Source organism: Emydura macquarii, unplaced genomic scaffold, assembly GCF_026122565.2.
Source record: "Emydura macquarii macquarii isolate MOO-44397 ecotype Brisbane River unplaced genomic scaffold, CSIRO-AGI_Emac_v2 contig_1477, whole genome shotgun sequence".
Lineage (NCBI taxonomy): Eukaryota > Metazoa > Chordata > Testudines > Chelidae > Emydura > Emydura macquarii.
The window spans coordinates 23129003-23148689 of NW_027131614.1; the positions used below are offsets into that span (position 1 = coordinate 23129003).

Consider the following 19687-nt stretch of genomic DNA (forward strand, 5'->3'; position numbering starts at 1 on the left):
TTTAAGATTGCAATACTGTTCCACTTCATAAACTGGCATTCTATGATAGTGCAGTTCTGAGAAAAACATTTTTTGCTGGATGTATTTTATCTAGTAGTCATCAGATCTTAACTTTATGTTTTTCTCATCAGAGATAACCATGAGTACCACTAGCAAAATCTATTGGCTAGGAGAGTCATTTGGATTAAAGAAGCCATTACCCTCTGCTATTTGAGTTTCACATATCTTTCTTACCTAACAACTAATACATTTGGTACAAGGTGCTATAGAAAGAAAAGCACTTGTGAAAAATTAGTGCTACTTTATTCCCATTTAACTGATTTTTTAAAATTAATTTTATGTTTTTAGCCACATATTCAAAGTCTTATATAGCAAGAGAAGGAAAAAGGATCCTCCATATCTCCCTAGCACTTGAAAATTAAAACCTCTTCTGCAATAAACATTAAGTGGACCTCATTAAGGCCTAAATTCTAATAGCCATTCACTCATATGAAGTAGTACCTCTATTTACAGTTAGTCCCATTGATTTCTATGGCACTATTCTTGGATGACCCAGTTCAGGAAATCACTGTTTCTTTTCAGGAAAGCACGTAAACATGTTCTTTGCTTTAAAGTTAAGAATGTGCTTATGCTTATGCTTTCTAAATAAAAAAGTTGCTGAGTTGGGACCAAAGGAAGGTATTATTCCAATTTTGTTAGGGCAGCATAGTTTGATATTAACATGTATTTTAAAATTAATTTTAAAATATATACTTATGAAGGATCACCAATGATTGCTACTATGTCTATTGGTTTGTAAAGTTTGATATGATTATTGTTCTTTCTTTTCTTTTTTCCCCCCTATATAGTACATTTTATAAACGATTCAATATTGGATATAAATCAGAACACTTACATTTAGATCATTCATATTAACTAGAATGCTATACAAAGAACACACTAACAACTCATCAGGAATTAAACAGAAAAAAAGATCTAACGAGTAAAAGAAGAGAAGCCCCCTGGGACCTGTTGAATCAGCCTAGACAACTAGAGCTCATGATTCAAGATGATTTAAATGGTCTGTGACAAAAGGATAGTTAACAGTCTGTGAAATGTCTATCATCCTTAGTTAGAATGAACCTATTAATTTAGTACCTTGTCTTAATCCCAGACGAAATCAGGGTAAAGGGCTCAAAAGTGTCTAGCCCAACAGTGGCACTGCCAAGAGAATAGAAAATCCTCATCACCACATTGATATAACGCATATACATATTGATATAAACTGTGAAGTTATTCTGGGGCAGGATAATCAATGAAGCAAATCATTTGCTAACTTTTACAATAATCTTCTGAAAAGACAGAAGACAACAATTGTAAGGGGAAGCTTTCATGTTTAATGAAAAATATTAAATATGCATGCCATGAAGTTATTTTCAATGCCAAATTCAGCATAAGTAATAGATGTTACAGCATATTAATGAAAGTCATTTTGGGAGTGATAAAATCTTTTAATAAATAAACCCAGAACTGGCCTGGTGAAGGAGCAGTGCTGCAGCGTGGCACTATGAAGGGAACAACCCAGGCCTGAGTTTGAACTCATGCTCCCTTCTGCCTGGGTGCCATGGAGACTCAATGTGCTGCTGAGGGTAATCTATGGAATGGGAGGTATAGCCACAGCTTTTCTACAGCACTCCATGGCTGATGAAAGTGACAGCCACACTCCTCATGTAGTACACAAACCAGCATCAGCAAACAGTGATGTACACACTTCATTACTACAGGACTGAACAGTCAAAAACTGAAATCACATTGTACATGCAAATCACCAAACTATTTATAGTGCATGTGTCCATATCCTTTCAGTGCATATAGAGAAGTATATTCCGTGGCATTCAATCCAGACCAATTGGCAATTGTGTCACCACCTGCCCTGTAACATTGAGCAACTCACAATGGTTTGCTGTTATAGCTCCAAATCTGGACCACTCACAACCAGCCTACCAGCATGTAGGTCACACTTTGAATGTCTTCTTATCTGAAAAGCCTGATCTGGCTTTGAAAAAATGTTTGAGCTGTTTACAGATACATCAGACTCTGGTTAAGGGGCCGTACTAACGTTCTCTGGAGAGAACAACAATAAACACCACATTGCTTCCTGACACAAGAAACTGAAACCCACGAACAGAATTATTCTGTCAGAGAGAAAGAATGTTATGCCATAGTGTGGGCAGTCAAGCTGTTGCAGCCCTATGTTTTGAACAGAAAATTGAGGGTACTAATTGACCATTCTCCATTAGTTAGATTATTCTAAATTAAAGGCTCTAATTCCAAATTACTACAGTGGAGCATCATACTCTAAGAATAGGATATGGAAATTGTACATATAAAAAGGGGGGGAAAATCCATGGTGGCGGATTCCCTGTCCAGGGAAGAGGGTTCTAATCTGCTGTCTCTGGGCCAGCCAGTGGCTCACCTTTCTGCAGCTTTGTAAGGAGAGAGGTTTGACTGAAAGCACGCCTGTATTCACACCCTATGCACTACTCTAACAAACTTTGTACAAAATATACCTTGTGAGGTATCATTCGAAATATGCCTTGTGAGGTATCATTCCAAAACTAATGACTTGCTGGTCAATATCATGAAATGTATGTGACAACGTTATACATAAAGTTCCAGAGGGGTAGCTGTGTTAGTCTGTATATGGCAAAAACAACGAGAGTCCTGTAGCACCTTAAAGACTAACAAATTTCTGCGGGCATAAGCTTTCGTGGGCTCCAACCCACTTCGTCATGCATCTGACGAAGTGTGTTGCAGCCCACGAAACCTTATGCCCACAGAAATTTGTTAGTCTTTAAGGAGCTACAGGACTTTTGTTGTTTTTATTATACATAAAGTTATGAATTCCCCCTGTATGGCACCATTAACACATGTTCAAAACCAGACAAAACCAGTTCAAAACCAGCCCTGCCTTGGCAAAAATCATTAAACAGGTCTACCCTAAACAAAGGAATGTGTGTTTACCACAATTTACATATAAGTAGTAAACAGGGTCCTTGAGATAGCACAGGGAGAAGAGGGCAGGAAACAGAACAATTTGAATTTCAGTGGGGGAATAAAGAGCGTGGAGCTTCTTCACCACCAGATTCCATGTCGCCTTCCTCACTGCTTCAGTAAACATTATGTGGAGGGATAACTTTCAGAAGAATCAACTTCAAAAGTTCGCTGGTCTATAAAAGAAAGGAGTAAACCTCAAGTTCTCTCTTTCACCCAAGAAGACAAAGGCAGCTGCGCCTCTGGGAGGGCTTCTGACAAAGGAGAGTGTCACAATCACCATCTTGCTGGAAGACTGTGGGTGAGAAAGGCCATCTTGAACAAAGCCTTAAACCAAAACTTGCTAGATTAAGTTTTAGACATTTAGATGTGTGTTTTCATTTTTATTTGCTGGTAAATCACATTTTTTATTAACTTTCTCTTTTATGAGAAGTTTAATTATTAACTTTTTCTCATGTTTGAATTCACTTAAAATCCTATTTTCTTTTGGGATCAAACTTGTTTTATTTTTAATCTAAATCAATCTAGTGCTGGGTTTAAACTGAACTGTTTGGTAACTCCAGTTTATGTAACAAACTATTGAATATTGACTCCTTAAAGTGACAATGAGCCTTAATACCTTAAGTGTCCAGGAGAGGGCCAGACATTGCAGAACACACATTTTTTGGAAAAATTGGGGACTGGGAGTGTGTTGAAGTCACGCAGCAAGTTGCAAGGCTGGTGGAAACCAGAGTGGAACTATGAGCTGTAAACAGGCCGCTGGGGTCAGAGCTGTGAACTAGGGCTATCTAGCACACAGACACTCAGAGTGTGACTTGCAGGCTGGTGGGCTAGTTGGGAGCAGCCCAGGTTGGGAGCCACATTACAATTTTATTTAGAGTTACTATAAAATATAGGGGCAAAACAGTAATTATTGTCAATACATACAGTAGTCATAGATAATTGACAGCTACAAACACTGTACAGTTCTCTCTCACAAGATGTTACATGAAATCTTGTGATAGCTTCACTAAGCTGAATGGGAGAAAAAGTATTTATAATAGTTTGCATTCAATCTGAAAAAAATCTCATAAAATATAATTATAGCTTCTATGCAAAAGTCAATAGAAATGAATAGTGACTGCGTTTCATGAGTTTTGGAAGCATCTTCTAAAATGTAATAAAAATATATATCTGAAGTATAGAATTCTGTCAGATAGAGAATAACATCCTTACTATAGATTTTTGAACTAACAAATCCTAAAGGTCTCTAGAGTAATTTCTATAGTACACCATTAAACTATAGAATCACGTTGGTTTCATGCCTATTGAATTTAATATGGCATTTAAATGAGAGGTCTGTCATTTCTATCCTATGGTAACACATCATCTATGGATGACTCAATGATTACAGTACTGAATTTGAATTAATGACGCCTAACACTAATACATTGTTCTAGTTGAACTCAAAGTGATAGCCACTGCATGGACACTGAACCTAAATAAGGTCCAGTATCATGGTAATATATTATGCAACCAACAGCAACAGGCAATATTCACATCATTCATAGATCCTGATCCATCAATGCACCTAACAACAGGCATAACTTTTAATATGTGATGAGTCCATTGATTTTAAAGTGGCTACTCACATATGTAATTGCCTTGAAGAATCTGGATCACATAGCATCACATGGAAAAACATCAGCCATATCATTTATATATTATCCAGGTCCCAAAATACGATGGTCTCAACATTCAAACAATACCCTATGATGGAATAGTGAAGGGAACACCTTACCACTACCTATGGCAGCTTCTTCCGAGATCAGTACTGGTAAGTATTAACTCAGGATACCAGATTTGTATATACTTAGACATAGCTCCATCAAAGGAAAGATCAAGATAGATGAATGATAAAATATATACACCATGATTTCATTTATAAATGAATCTTTAACGGAAGGAATAAAAGACTACTTACACCAGAATAGAAAGGCTCACCAGACACACAGATCACATCCTGCTCCTGGATCGTCAAAATATCTTTGGCTAAGTGCAGTCGCACTTTGAAAGGCTCCTGGTTACCATCCTGCAGCAAACAAATCCCTGTCTTTGTCTTCAAAGGAAGGAAGAGAGAGAAAAGTTTGCTTAGTTTCCAAATTGAATTATCATCAATGCCCATATTATAAAGCAGATTTATTGATATTTCTTAGATGCGCTATTAGTAATGGAGTCACCATAATTTAACTCAATATTTACAACAGTTATCACAAAGGAGTATCTGAAATTATCTCAGTTACTTGTAACAGTTGGGAAATGTTGACTTTTTTTAAATACTGTGGGCCTGATCATGCTCATAAGTTAATAAATCTTTTGTCACTAGCTACAATGAAAGCAAGAGTAGGGTGCTATACTTCGTGTCAGTTAATCAACTGCTGGATACCTAATCCATCTGCTCAGGAGATAATAACAGCCATCGTAGCACTAGTACGTACCACGAAGGGAGGGAAACTGAGTTTAACATCTCCAAAATAATCATACATAAACAAAAAGAGTACTACACAAAAGCCAATATTATACTGTCATGTACAATCCCTAGTTTGTATGAAGGGTATGCCATTTCAGAGTGGATATTTGTATTTAGTCATGCCATTTCAGAGTGGATAAAAATCATTTAAATTAACACACAAATAATATTCAAGCACTACATGTTTGCTGAAGATGTATGAAAGAAAATCAAACCATTGATAGAAATGACTGGCTAATGTGTGGAATAAGAGTTTGATGTGCTAGACTGTATTTGACAGAAGTATCATCTTCTGTTCATTTCAATTTATTCAACTAGTTCAATTAAATGATTAGTTCATTCAAAGTTGAGAAACTGATTAGGAATTGAAATAGCAGGAAAACTTGTCTTCCTTTTCCAATTTATGAATAAAAATTAAGTGTGAGGCGATGAATTCTACTAGTCCTAAAAATCTTGAAGGACATGGTGATGAGAAACAATCATCTCACTTCCAACTACAGGTAATACTTCTTATGTTTAATAAATCAGTTAGATTGAAATGCAAAATATGTTTTGATAAACTTCCTTTTTTCCCTTATGTATCCACATATTTAAAGTAGTTTTATTTAACTTATACAACAATTTTAAAATACTGTTTTTGTGCATTTTTAATGGAATTCTAATTTCTATCCCAATGCACCTTGACAGAAATCAGAGGTAAAAATTCATCATCATGTAAATAAATGCATTATTCACCATTTTCAAACAAAAACATAAAAATTATGCATCTGAATAATGTATGTGAAGCTAAATAGTTGCTTAAATCAATCTGTATCCTTGGATTATCAAAAAGTACCAAATTTAGTGTAAAGGCTATCGTAAATTGCAAATCAACATTTCAGCGGTTACCAACCAATTAGAAGAATCAACCTTTTTTTAGCAAAATAACACAAACGCATAACAAAATTAAAATCAAATATTTAAATAACGGTTTCTTGATTGCTGACTTAAATCATGACTAAAATCAGTGATTTAAATCAATCCACCCTGTGCCTTTGTCGTTCTTTTCAAATTGGGCAGGATGAAGTTAAGCAGACAGAGAAAAGGAGATCATAAAACCAAGCTTCATCTGATATCCTGCTTCATGCTATGGCTTTTAGTTTTTATGTTTAAAAAACAAACAAAAAAAACCAACACTGTTATAAGACAGAAATTCAGTAGAATTGTTCAACTTCCATCAAAGTGCTTTTAACCTAATTCACAGTGGCACTGTGGGACTTGTCTCTTAAACCACTTTTACTTATAGACTATACATGAAAGGTCTGGGAAGTCAAGTGGCTGAAGGGGTGCATGCATAATTATATTAATCTTTACCTCAGAGTCTGTGTTGAAAATACATAGCAAAAATCTCTCTGTACAAGACTTCATGCAATGCCCGCAGCCAAAATGACAGGAACCCAGAGATTTTGCATTAGTTGGTTTTTTTGGGGTGTGTGGAAACTGTTCACAAGCTGATATTAAAAGGACATCAACATTTTACAAAGTTAAAAGCAAAACAAAAAAACCCATTAATTTTGAGGCAGAAAAACATTTCTTTTTCCTATTATTTTTCTCTTTTTTTCATCTAGCCAACATGTTTGGACAATCCCACCAACTGGCAAGAACAGATACCTACATCCTGAGGTGTCAGTTTCTGTTTAAAATCAATCAGTGGGGGGGGGGGGGTCTGTGAATATGAGAGAGAAACTGTCCTTATTCTAGGATGTAATAAGCAACTGTTCAACTGCTACCAGACCCAACACCAGCACCCTCCCTCTACAGTGACCTAGGATAGCATCAAAGAGTGATCTTGGGCCTTTAAGAAGGTTTAGAATTCATCTCACTTCTGCAACAAGTTCTCTCCCAAAGTCAGAAGAATTCTGGGATTTCTAGTCCAGGAATCATGAGAATTGTACACTGCTAATAAAACATGCCGGTGAAATCCTGGTCTCATTCACATTGTTGGTAAAATGCCCACTGATTTCAAAAGGTGCTGGATTCCACTTGTTGGGTTTCTTTTCCTCAGTCCTGGGAAGGGGTGGAAGTCAGGGAAATGGTATGGCTTGCCGTGAGTCGCTCTGCCAGGGAGATGACTAAACTGAGAAGTCTGCTGAATCTGATAAAGGGAACTATAGCTGCTCCGTCACAGATAAGGAGTACTAATGGGTTTTGAGGAGAAGCTCCCACTAATAAGCTGATGACCCTTACTTCAAAAATGTGCAGAAAGTACATACGTATATACAGTTGAGTGGAGAGGACTAGGAGAAGAATCATTAATTTTGTTGCTCTACCAAAGAAATAAGACACATCACAAGGCCTAGAAGAGGTTCTGGAGATCCCAAGTGCTCTCTATATTGTTCCACATTGGCACATACTCAGTTCTGTTACTGCTACAGCACAAATCAACACAATAATGGGTTTCCCGTGGACATCAGCAATCAAACATGTACAATTTGCCCTCTTACACTAGGAGAGTTAAATGTGGTCTTGACTCATGCAGGATTGCCAACTCTCCAGGATTGTCCTGGAGTCTTCAGGAATTAAAGCTTAATGATGAAAATGATGAAACTGCTAGGAACATATCCAACCAAAATTGGCAACCCTACCCCCATGTGAGGTATCATGTCCATAGAGAGCCACATCAAGCACAATCATAACAAGGCACATAATCAGAAAAAAACAAGCTAAGCAGGAGCCTAATTCAGATGGAAGGGAGCCCCTAACTATTGTGCAGTGCATCACGTCAAGTATAGATGGGTGAGGCAGAACAGCAGAAGAACACCTATAATTGAATATGTCATATATAATTAATTTTGTCACAACCCAGCCAACTCCTCCAGAATATCGAGGAAGCCCAAAATACATATGTTCACACCAAGTTCCTGTTAGCAAGCATACAGAGAAGCTGGTGCTTGACCTCACCTTCTCTCATCAAAAGGACAAGTACTCCTGGAATAGCTATCATTTGAGAATGGCAAATAGGAAGCCATTGACTGTGTCAAGAATGGTGCTAAAGGGCAAGGCTTTTTGCTTTCTTCAGTGATTGTCATTGGAAAGTTACCCAGGCCAAAAGGATGTCAGAGAAAACGTTCAAATTTAGAACTATAATATAAAAGTCTATTGGGGTGGGAGGGAGGGAGATAAGTTGTTTTCATTTTGAAGCATTCCAAATGGCCCACCCTTTTGTTATTTCAAAGTCTTTCCTGATCTTTTTCTGTCGTATTACTGAATAGGCTGTAGACATTTTTGATTTACTGAAAGCTGAGTTTTGTTAAATGAAAAATTTTGATAATCTTTTCAATAACTTTTTTGATATAACTACATATTAAAACATCACAATTTTTGCAAAAATATAAAACACACTTGTAATGTCAACACTACCTTAAAAATGCATTTTAGGTAAAAAATTCAGTTTAAAAACTTTGACCTGCTGTACTCAAATCTGGCCACAAAGTAAGTTACAATGTTCTCTAACTCCCACCAAAACGACAATATTACTATTTGAGCTTGTAACATCATTAGTTTTGTACAAGCATCAGCAGGAAATATTAAAGATTTTGTAAATGTTCAACATCAAGAACTCCCAGTAAACTTCACCTCGAGAGCAATGGGATAAATTCTACCTTTAATATATTGATTTTAGCAGTGGTGCTTTACTTGACTGCACCTTTCTGATTCAGTCAATTACCTTACAAAAATCTCCAGAGAAAATTTCTGCACAAAGTGGAGGGGCTTCTTTGCGTGAAGTAAGTGGCACATAACCATAGCAGACACAATTAGGCATTACAATAAAATTACAAGTCAAGTCAGTAGCTAGATACAAATGGGCAGGGTCTATTCAGTTTGAACAAGGAAGCCAACCATGGGAATAGCAAAACATTTTGGCCCTTTGAAAGATTGATCACACTTGTTCACAACTCTAATTTACATAGAACACTCTAAAATGTAATGAAGCACAAGTAGCTATTGTTTTTGCTGTATGAAAGCTGGTTTGCAATACAGCTCCAAATTAAATCCTCTGTTACACTACCTCCCTTCCTCTCCTACCTGTGAGTAGCGTTAATAGACATGGGAAAGAGCAGAGCACTGAAACATGGCAGATTCTCAGAGCGGCAATTAAAGATTTAATTAGGAATGAGCAAATAAATTCAAGCCAAGCCCTTGAGAATACAATAATGTCATTCAACTTTTCTCACTATTTTTCATTTTTGTCTACTCAGCATGCTCTAGAAATGGAAGCACCAAAACAGTACAAGAGCAAGAATTACTTGGGAATTTTTTAGCAGAGGTTCAGATAATTTGGATATGGTTTGGACAAACATTTGAACTCTTCCATTCTTATCCAGTCTCTGAATCAGTGGAGGACAACTCAGATACTTGATTTAAGGCAGAATTAGAATGAAAATAAAAGTTAATACTTTCTCCCAGGATAATCTTGGTTGAATCCCAGCAGTTGGACTGCATGGTCTAACTGATCTCTATCTCCCAGACAGTGCAGAATTGTTTCATCCATATTAAAGGCATTTTTTAATTCTAATTTTAAAAACCAACTAAAAGATGTTCCTCTCTTTCCCTTGCCAAACATCTATATTCCAATCTATTTTATTGTCAGAAGCTGTTTCCCAATATTCAGCCTAAATTGCCACTTCCCAACACTTGCTCCCATGTACCTGGGGAATGAACAGTGAATAGCTGAAACAACAAGAGTCCTGTAGTACTTTAAAGACTAACCAATTTAATTTCTGCAGTCATAAGCTTTCATAGGCTGTAACCCACTTTGTCAGATGTGAATAGCTGGGTGCACATGTATTTGTGAAGTGCATGGGATAGACTGGCTGGATGCATGTGGGGAAAACAAAGAGTGATGACTGAATGGGCTTGTGTAGAGGAGGGGTACTGAATGGTTCATGTCTATGGTGGGCCAATGAATGGCTAGGTGCATGGGCAAACAAATCTATAGCTGTGCACCAAATAATAAATGCAGTGCCATTGCTTTGCAAAATCTACCATGGAGGAATATTGATGCTGCAGTGGCTTAGAGGCTATGTAGGGCCTTGTAAACCACTCACCCTCCCTCAGCTGGTTTAATGGGAAAGAGGTGGCAAAGCTGTGATACTTCTCTGCTTCCCCACATCAATCTGTGCTGAAGTTTTACTAATACAGACTGGCACAGCTAGAAAAGCCCTCAAGGTGCTCTAATGGCACAGCTGTTCACAGAGCATTTTCAGCACCAGGACAGCGCAAAGTAAGAGCTTTAAGCCATCTTTGCTCACTCCACCTGATTTCAACATATGCATTTCAACCACATGCAAAGATCTGGGCCTAATATTTGTTAAAGAACATTTATCATTCAGTTTGCTATGCTATGGGTTTCTATTTGTGACGTCAATACAAGTTTCTCTTATTTTCTCTCGTTCTTCATCTGAAGAGAATAAAATAGTTTTCACTCTTCCTGTTTCACATTAATAACATAATGCTGTGATGTCTCTCCAGCAGCCTCAAAACAGACAACAGTGAAGCAGTGAACAAGGATTGATGAGTTAGCAATAGTTTAGATTAATAATTATATCCATTTTATTTTTGCTAACAATAGAAGCTGATTTCCAACGGAAAGTCTCTTTATTGGTTGTCAAGCATGACTGAAGTGAAGTGAATTCATATGAAACAACATCTGCTCATAATTTTAATCGCAATATACGAATCCGATGAACAGAGCCTATTTCTAATCAGAGCCTCATTTTCAGGTGTACAATCTAGGAGTTTTCAAAATTATGACCCATAGTGATCATAAGAGTTGCCAGTTATCATCTCCAATTGTTTGTTTGTTGTTTTCAGTCCATAGACTGCAGAGGTTCCCACTCAGTGATTTTTGCTATAATGTATTTTAAAGGCTATCCAGGTCGATGTAACTGGCACCAATCCTAATAGTGAAACACAGAGGCTCATAATCGCTAAAGTTGTGAGAATATACCTTTTTTTTTTTTTTTTTTTTTACATCATGTATATTCAAAGAAGAAACTGGATGTCTTCACATGCATTTGCAAATTTATTTCTGGAAGAACTTTTACCATTTTGCAAGAAAAAAATTGGTAGTGGGTATTGAAAGTAACAAATTTTTGTGCCTGGAAAACTAAATCTTGGATGGTGGGATTATTTGACTTGCATTAAATTTTTGAAAATGCACATATTGTGTATTAAAACACACATTTCACTTCTGCACAAAATGCTTGCTATTACTGGGGGGGAGGGGAAGGGAATTAAGAAATGAAAAAAAGTTTTCAATTTTTTTTTAGTTGAACAAAAACCAAAACAAAAAACACTCCCAAAACTCCCATGGATTTGTCTCTGATTTTGATAGCATGTTATGTTGCCAGCATATTCCTGTTTCTCCAGTGATATCATTCTGTACAGACTTCAAGCATCTAGGACCTGATCCTGCAACAAGGTCTACATAGGCAGACCTTGCATATGTGTGGAGCCCAAATGAGGTCTACAGAAGGAGTGTTTCCACACAGAACTCATTGCTGGATTCAGGGTTTTAATTATAGAATCATAGAAATGTAGAGCTGGAAGGGACCTCGCGAGGTCCCCCCACGTCGAGGCAGGACCAAGTAAAACGAAACCATCCCTGACAGGTGTTATCTAACCTGTTCTTAAAAACCTCCAGTGACAGGGATTCCACAACCTGCTTTGAAAGTCTATTCCAGTACTTAACTATTCTGATAGTTAGACTAGTATAATATAGTATAGTATAATCTAATAGTATAATTAGATATTTTACCTAATATCTAACCTAAATCTTCTTTGCTACAGATTAAGTGATTACTTCTTGGTCTATCTTCAATAGAAATGAAGCACAGTTGATTATACCATCCTCTTTATCATACTATTTTTAACACATTGAAGGCTGTTATCAGGTTCCAACTCAGTCTTATTTTCTCAGTACTCATAATGGAACTCAGCACTCATTATGAATGCTGATAGTCTGATAATCCATTAGAAAACCCCACTGTCATTGTATAGGGATTATCTAGTCACATTTTCGGATTCAGTTCCATGTGATGTTATAATTCCTTGCACTTCAGAAAGAAAAGACTGAGTACAGAAGACTAAAAAGTACATTTATGTTCAGATCACTGATTGGAAAAGAAAACTTTCTGACCCTACCTCTTCACAGGTGGTCCTGAAATCCATGTGCTATGGCACAGCAAGTGATATTTGCCTAAAACAGACAGAAAGATTTCATTAGAACTCAGTACCGCAAATAGAACAGACAGATTGCAACATAAAAAGCAGTTATCTAAATTAAGCTGGAAGACACTGCATTCCTGTGTGTGAGCTTTGTTTATAGTCATTGCTTATGAGCAGGAATGACTAAGTCAGTAGGAGGGTAAGGATGCATATGGAGCTGGTAGAAATTGTTCTTGGCTTTTATGAAACCTCCAACTGGTTTTATTAAGTGTGATTAAGGGAGAGCTGATGTGCCTATCAATCGCCCCTTTGCACCAGCCATTCAAATGTACTCTTCTGTATTTCTGACCTTTTATTTGAAACTGAGAGTTGTTTTTTCCCACATTTATTTTTGAAAGTAAGCATACTTGAAAATAAATCTCTGGAAAAGAAATAATTAAGTTTTGCTTTTCATAAGGTTCCCTTTTGTAAAAAGTTGACTTTTTTTCTTTTTCCCTAATTAAAAAGCTTTATGCATAAATATTTTTTTTCTGTTGGACTCATAAAATTTTATTTACTAATATTATCTCTCCAAGAGAGCTAACTTCAATTATCAGAGCAGCAAATTTAGTGAAACACATAACTACAGAAGAACTGAATGTTACAGATATCAGTAATATGTAAAATATCACAGCACATCACATACTGGAATTATTACTATGGTGGGCCTGTACCCACAGCATATTCATCCTAATACACACTTGGATGCATTTAGCTATTTTTACTTTATTTATGAAATAATGTTTATGGTATAAATTGATGCTAGAGCATAATAGTGTCCTGCTACAATATAAATACTGATGCAAAAGAGAGGCATTTATAGAAAATATTTCCTAGGCAAAAGAGACATTTATTTCCAAGTCCAGAAACACTGAACTATTGCAATGGTGTTATTACTATTATTCTGACTGATTCCTGTAATTCAGTCATTTAATAAGTTTTTTATTATTTTTATTACCGTAGTGCTAGAGGCCCCAACCAAGATTGCAGCTTCTTTGTCAAACATACATATGTTTGACAGAATTCAATTTCTATATATAATTTTGATGGATAATATCAGTGTTTATTTCTAAGCTTTTTCATTCATCTATTTAAGTTTTCACAGTTGAGCAAAATTATGGTTTAAAACTTTTTTTATTTTTTAATCAATTTAACTTTTCACAATTGTGAGAAATTACGGTGGAAGTCAAACAATTATTATTTAATGACAGTGGACATTGAGATTCAAAAAGTTAAAAGTTTTATAACAATGGGTAAAACACAAATAGTGAATATCACGTCAAAATGTACAAACTAAACATCATTAACTCTAATAAGTTCTCCAGCAACTTTTTTTTTTTTAAACTTAGTCTAGCAGTAAATTTCAATTATTAGTGATGGAAATATTTTTTTAATAGGTTTGTGGGTATGCGGTGAAGTCGACATTTACTGGCATTTACCAACAACAATCTAATCCTTCCAAGTCTAAACATATAATAAAATATATAGTTGCTACCCCAAATGTCTTACAATCTAAGGTCACAATCAAGCCAAAACTTACATATATACGTTTGTTTTTACTTGCTGTGTGTGTGTTCCCTTTGATTCAAGATGTAGAAAGTTAAGGACAAAGAATCATATAATCACAGAAGATTAGGGTTGCAAGAGACCTCAGGAGGTCATCTAGTCCAATCTGCTGCTCAAAACAGGACCAACCCCAACTAAATCATCCCAGCCAGGGCTTTGTCAAGCTGCACCTTAAAAACCTCTAAGAATGGAGATTCCACCACATCCCTAGGTAACCCATTCCAGTGCTTCACTACCCTCCTAGTGAAAAAGTTTTTTCTGATATCAAACCTAGACCTCCCCCACTTGAGACCATAGGCTCCTAGTTCTGTCATCTACTACCACTGAGAACAGCCTAGCTCCATTCTCTCAGGTAGTTAAAAGCTGCTATCAAATTCCCCCCCTCCCCATTCTTCTCTTCTGCAGATTAAACAAACCTAGTTCCCCTCAGCTTCTCATAAGTCATGTGCTCCAGTCCCCTAATAATTTTTATTGCTCTCCTCTGGAGGACATGCGTAAGTGTGTACAGGTTTGGGGCCTAAACAACAGACGGGAAGAGAGACCTTCATAGAAAGGGTCTGAGTTGTGTAGAAACATGAGGATAATAAAAGAAACACATGGTGACAAATGTATAATATATATAATAAATTAGAGGAGCGAACGAGAGATGTAAATAAAGATTCACCACAAGCCACAACATTTGTAGAGTTATATTTATTTAACTGTGCCATTATTGGCCTTCTAGATTCTGCTTGGCTCAAAAAACAGTATCATAGCTTCAGTCTTGTATTATATTTTTTCATAATTCCCCCTCCCTCTGCAAGTGTGTTATGCTCCTATGAACAGGCTGGTTTCTGACAATTGAGGTTTTACTTTGTTTGAAACTTACCAGTGAATAATATCCAGCCAATCAGAAACCTTATTTATTGGCACAGATTTCAATTGGGTAAAAATAACCATGCCTACTTGCAAGCTGCAGGCAATCCTTATGCAAATACCCAATCACTGGCCCTGTAAGAGGCTCCCAAGCACACTCAGTCACAAAATTCCAAGGCCAAGAGAAGAGGAATACAAAAAGAGCAAAAGAAGGGGAAGGCATATACATCATCCTAGTGCACAAGCGAGTGAAGATTAACCTTTTCTTAGAGAAAGTGCAGTATAGTGCGGTTAAAGTTAGAATCACAAGAGACTGAGAAGGATCTTTTCCAGAGGAAGGAGAAACTGAGTCTCAGCCCTTTTTGCATAATCCAGAAACCACTTGGAGTTTGCCAGCTCCTGAAACTCTGATCTGATCCATGATCCTGATCTGATCCATGCCAGCTGACTTCAGCTCAGGGACCGTTTAATGGAGGTGTACACATTTGGGCTTGTGCTGAAGCCCAGGGTCCAGGACGCTGCACGGTGGGAGGGACCCAGAACTCAGGCTACAGTCTGAGCCCGAATATCTGCACCACAATTAAGCAATGCCTTAGCCTGAGCCACACAAGCCATAGTCAAGTGGCATGAGCCAGCCATGGGAATCTAGTTGCAGTGATAAAATAAAAGCCACAGCAGCGAGTCTCAGAGCCCGAATCAGCTGGCGCAGGCTCATGCTACGGGACTAAAAATAGCAGCACACATGTTCCCACTTGGACAGCTCAGGATTTGAAACCCGGCGAGGGAGATAGGTCTCAGGCCCTGCGCCCCAGCCCAAGCAGGATTGTCTACACTACTATTTTTAGCCCATAGCATGCATTCTGGGTGCCCGAGTCAGTTGCCCTGGACTCGGAGACTCACTGCAGTATTTTTGTTTTGTATTGCAGGGTCAATGTAACCTAAGGGATCCTACCGTATGGACACAAACTGTAATGGCTACTAGCGTCTTCTGCCATCATTTCCCAGTATGCTTGGAGTCAGGGATGGGGACAGAATAAACTAGAAACTTCTGCTGAGGCCAACAGGGAAGCTTCTGCATGAGGTAATAAGCTCAGGTACTTTGCTGGCCCAATGATGTGCCAGGGCCACTCAGACCCTCAGGGGGAGGGGTCAGCCTGACTCAGAGACAAAAAACTAGTTTTAATTTCAGTTTCAAACAGAGTCGTGAGAGATGAGACAAAAGCAGTACAGCTCAGGGGGTCTCTGATTAACTCCCCCTCCCTACAACAGCAGTCTCTGAACTGCTGTAGGATCTAGGGCTGCCTTCAATTTGCAAGTGGGCTGGCTAAATCTAGCAAATCCAGGACCAGTGGATGTTTAGTCACTGGAGAATATTTGCATTACATGTAAGCATGCCAACAACCACACATTTGAACTATGTGAAATTAACCAAAAAGTCTTTTGTTCAGATATAATAATCAACTATTATGGCCCAGGTGTTTATTTGTGTTGTTTCTCAGGGAAAGAAAAGTAACCTAAAAAAGTAACGAAAAAAGAGAGAAAAAACAGCTAAGATCTGTTTATTCACTATTCAAGGAACATTCTTGGGATATCATCATGCTTCTTCAAGTAGACAGCCCAGTCAAATCCCTACATGGGCACCTGCATTTTCTCCAGCTGTTAATATGTATAAGTTTATGCTACCATAATTAAATGGTAGCAGATGTGGTGGTGTCTGGTGGAAGTAGATTCAACCACACATGTAGGTATAGAGCTAATATTCTCTATTTATGGTGATCAGTCTGTTTTGTGATCTCACAGCTTGTGCTCTGAACTTTGCAGCATTAGATGACTTCTCAGTTTATGATGCAGCGGACTGAGAGAGACACATCATTACTCCCTCCTCATATGTTTTACAAGCTCACCAGGAGCTAATAGACTTATACATTTATAGTTATGTTCTCAAAGTACTCATTAAAAGCACAGTTGCTATTACAATTCTGAAGAGACTTTCTTCATTGAAGGGTTAGACATGTACAATGAAACTGGTTCTCTTGACACATTTATAGCACTCCTTTCTGAATGCTAAGCAAGCTGATGTGGACTCACAATTTGCCTCACCTTAGCAAAGTGTTTTGAAACCTAATCTTGTTTATTGAAGCTTGCTATTCAAGACTTATAAGTGTGTCCTTTTAACTGTCACACAAGTTGTACAATGATTTCCATATTCAGGTCCTATGATTCTGTCAGTGCATGAGCTATGGAAATGTTCCGAGCTACTTGTGCCTATCACAAAGAGGAAAGGTGAAAGGGTCAACAATTGATCCATAAGGAAGATTTGAACATTTCCTTCATGCCAGTACATATAATGTAACTCCAGGTTACTGATTTTGAGCCCAGTGACTACTATACGATCACTTGCATTTAGTCATTATCAATAAAGCTATCTGTCTTCACAAGACACACAAGTCACAACAACACAAAAATAAAGTCTTCCAGAAAGCTTCTCTATTAAGGACAGCACTGACCATTAAGTATGTTCTTTATTGCTGTCTTGAATAGGGATGGACATAACACATGCTTAAGTGTTTTCCTGAATTGGAGCTATAGAGAAGATAAAGTTACACATCCAAGTTTGAGAATAGGAATCTGTCTTAACAAGTCACATAAATTGGTTAAAAAACTCTATATAACAAAGCAGGTAAACATTTATTGGGTAATAAATTGTCCATATTAAATATGTGCAATCTATGATGAGCAAGCTAATTTGTTATACTATGCTTATTTTTGAATATTTATTTTTTAAATAGCGGCATAAGAGAACATATGAGCTTCCAGATGTACAAACAAAACAAGCAGGAAAAATAAGAGTGGGGAACAGGTTAGGAGATATATAAATAAACAGAGACTTAGAAAAATTAGTTAGTTTTTCTCTTGTGTTTTCTCTAATTGTCTTGTGTCTAGCAGGTACTTAAATACTTCTGAGTTACCAAATTTCTTTAGCCCATCTCTGCTGTTATGTGCAAACAGTATAACACACGGCAGAGAGTAGGAACTGAATCTGGCACATCGTCAACAGAACAAGCATTTATTAACTACTGCACAAACATTTACTGAATTGCATTATTCAAGCATTCTTGTTCTAAAGGGAAATCTATGGCTAAAAACATAATAGTATAGTTGAAGGGTATGGCAGCCCTTGGAGACAAAGTAATTCTGCTTCATTTAGGATAATGCACCGAGTAGCTAAGAGTAGCTACTCTGATCTTTCTTTAATAAATCAGGTTGTATTTTAGTGGTACAGGAGATATAGTTTCACAATGTAGCTTCATGATAGGGCATTATAATACCATTTAATAAACTGATAGGTAGCAAAAGTGTCATGCATTTTTAGTAGCAGTAATAAACAAACATACCATTAGCCAAGAGTAGAACTACTATTAAAAGCAATACAAACACATTTCATTCTCTGGGTTACAATCACACAATAAGAATACAATATTGTTTGCACAAATAAGTTGATGTAGAAGTGATATATTCAGGAATTAAGTTTAGCTGATAACTAAAACTTACCTTAGTCTATTTACATATTTGTCTAGGAATAGTAATAATTTTTGGGGGCTGGGATGAGTAAAATATTACATTTTTCTCTCCCCATTATTCCCCTGAATAGGCGAGCAAATGCTTGGACTCAGCTGGAAGAATTTTCCTGGCACTTAGTCAGCCATGCTTATCATCGTTATGAAAGCTCTTTCAGGTTATGTTTGGATTTTCAGTATAACCCCCACTGCCTTCACACGCCCAGAAACTCAAACTACCACAAAAGTCTCCTTTGGAAATGAAATGTTCCCCCTGTGGGCCCTGATCAAGCAATGGCTTCATCATAGGCAGGCTCCCCCCCACATTAAATCAATAGAGCTCCTCTCAAATAGAGCTCATTGCAGGGTAGGTGTCTTGGTGAGATTTTCAAAGACATAATAGTGGTTAGGAGTTGGTTCCCTCACTGGCACACATGCTTTGTAAGTATCCCCCTCGGTCTTAACTCAAGACTGGGTGTTTTTCTAAGAGATATGCTCCATGAATTACTTTGGGAAAGTTCTATGGTCTATATCACATAGGAAGTCAGATTAGAGAATCAGAGTGGTCCCTCCTGCTCTTGGAACCTATGAAACATTTTTTTTGTGGGGAGGAGGTGAGTTTGAGGAAATCCCTTCATCCAATTTTTAATTGCTGGAGAGTGAAAACAAAAACAAAACCATTTTTATTAGCTCTGCAAAACTTTCTTGCTGGCCAGTAATTCAAAAACTATTTCAAACAGAGAACTCAAACTTTATATATAATTGGTACTTCTTGAAAAATAAACCCTCTTTTAGGTTTTCGGAGGAAAAAAATATCTAAGTGATAAGATACTGGTGGAGAAGTGTGTGTGTGTGTGTGGGGTGGACGGGGAGGGGGGGAGGGTGGACGGGGAGGGGGAGAGAGGAGATTCAGCTGGAA

At 37.3% G+C, this 19687-nt stretch overlaps 1 protein-coding gene across 1 annotated transcript in view; it reads right to left on the reverse strand.

The window, feature by feature from the left end:
• SNTG1 (syntrophin gamma 1) overlaps positions 1-19687 on the reverse strand; it is a 503809-nt gene that overhangs the window by 237463 nt on the left and 246659 nt on the right. The window contains exons 2-3 of the mRNA XM_067553875.1: positions 12728-12782; positions 4997-5131 (exon numbers count right to left, since the gene is read on the reverse strand). Of these exons, the coding sequence (XP_067409976.1) occupies positions 4997-5131; positions 12728-12754 (162 nt within the window). The 5' untranslated portion in view covers positions 12755-12782. The remainder of the gene's footprint in view (positions 1-4996; positions 5132-12727; positions 12783-19687) is intronic.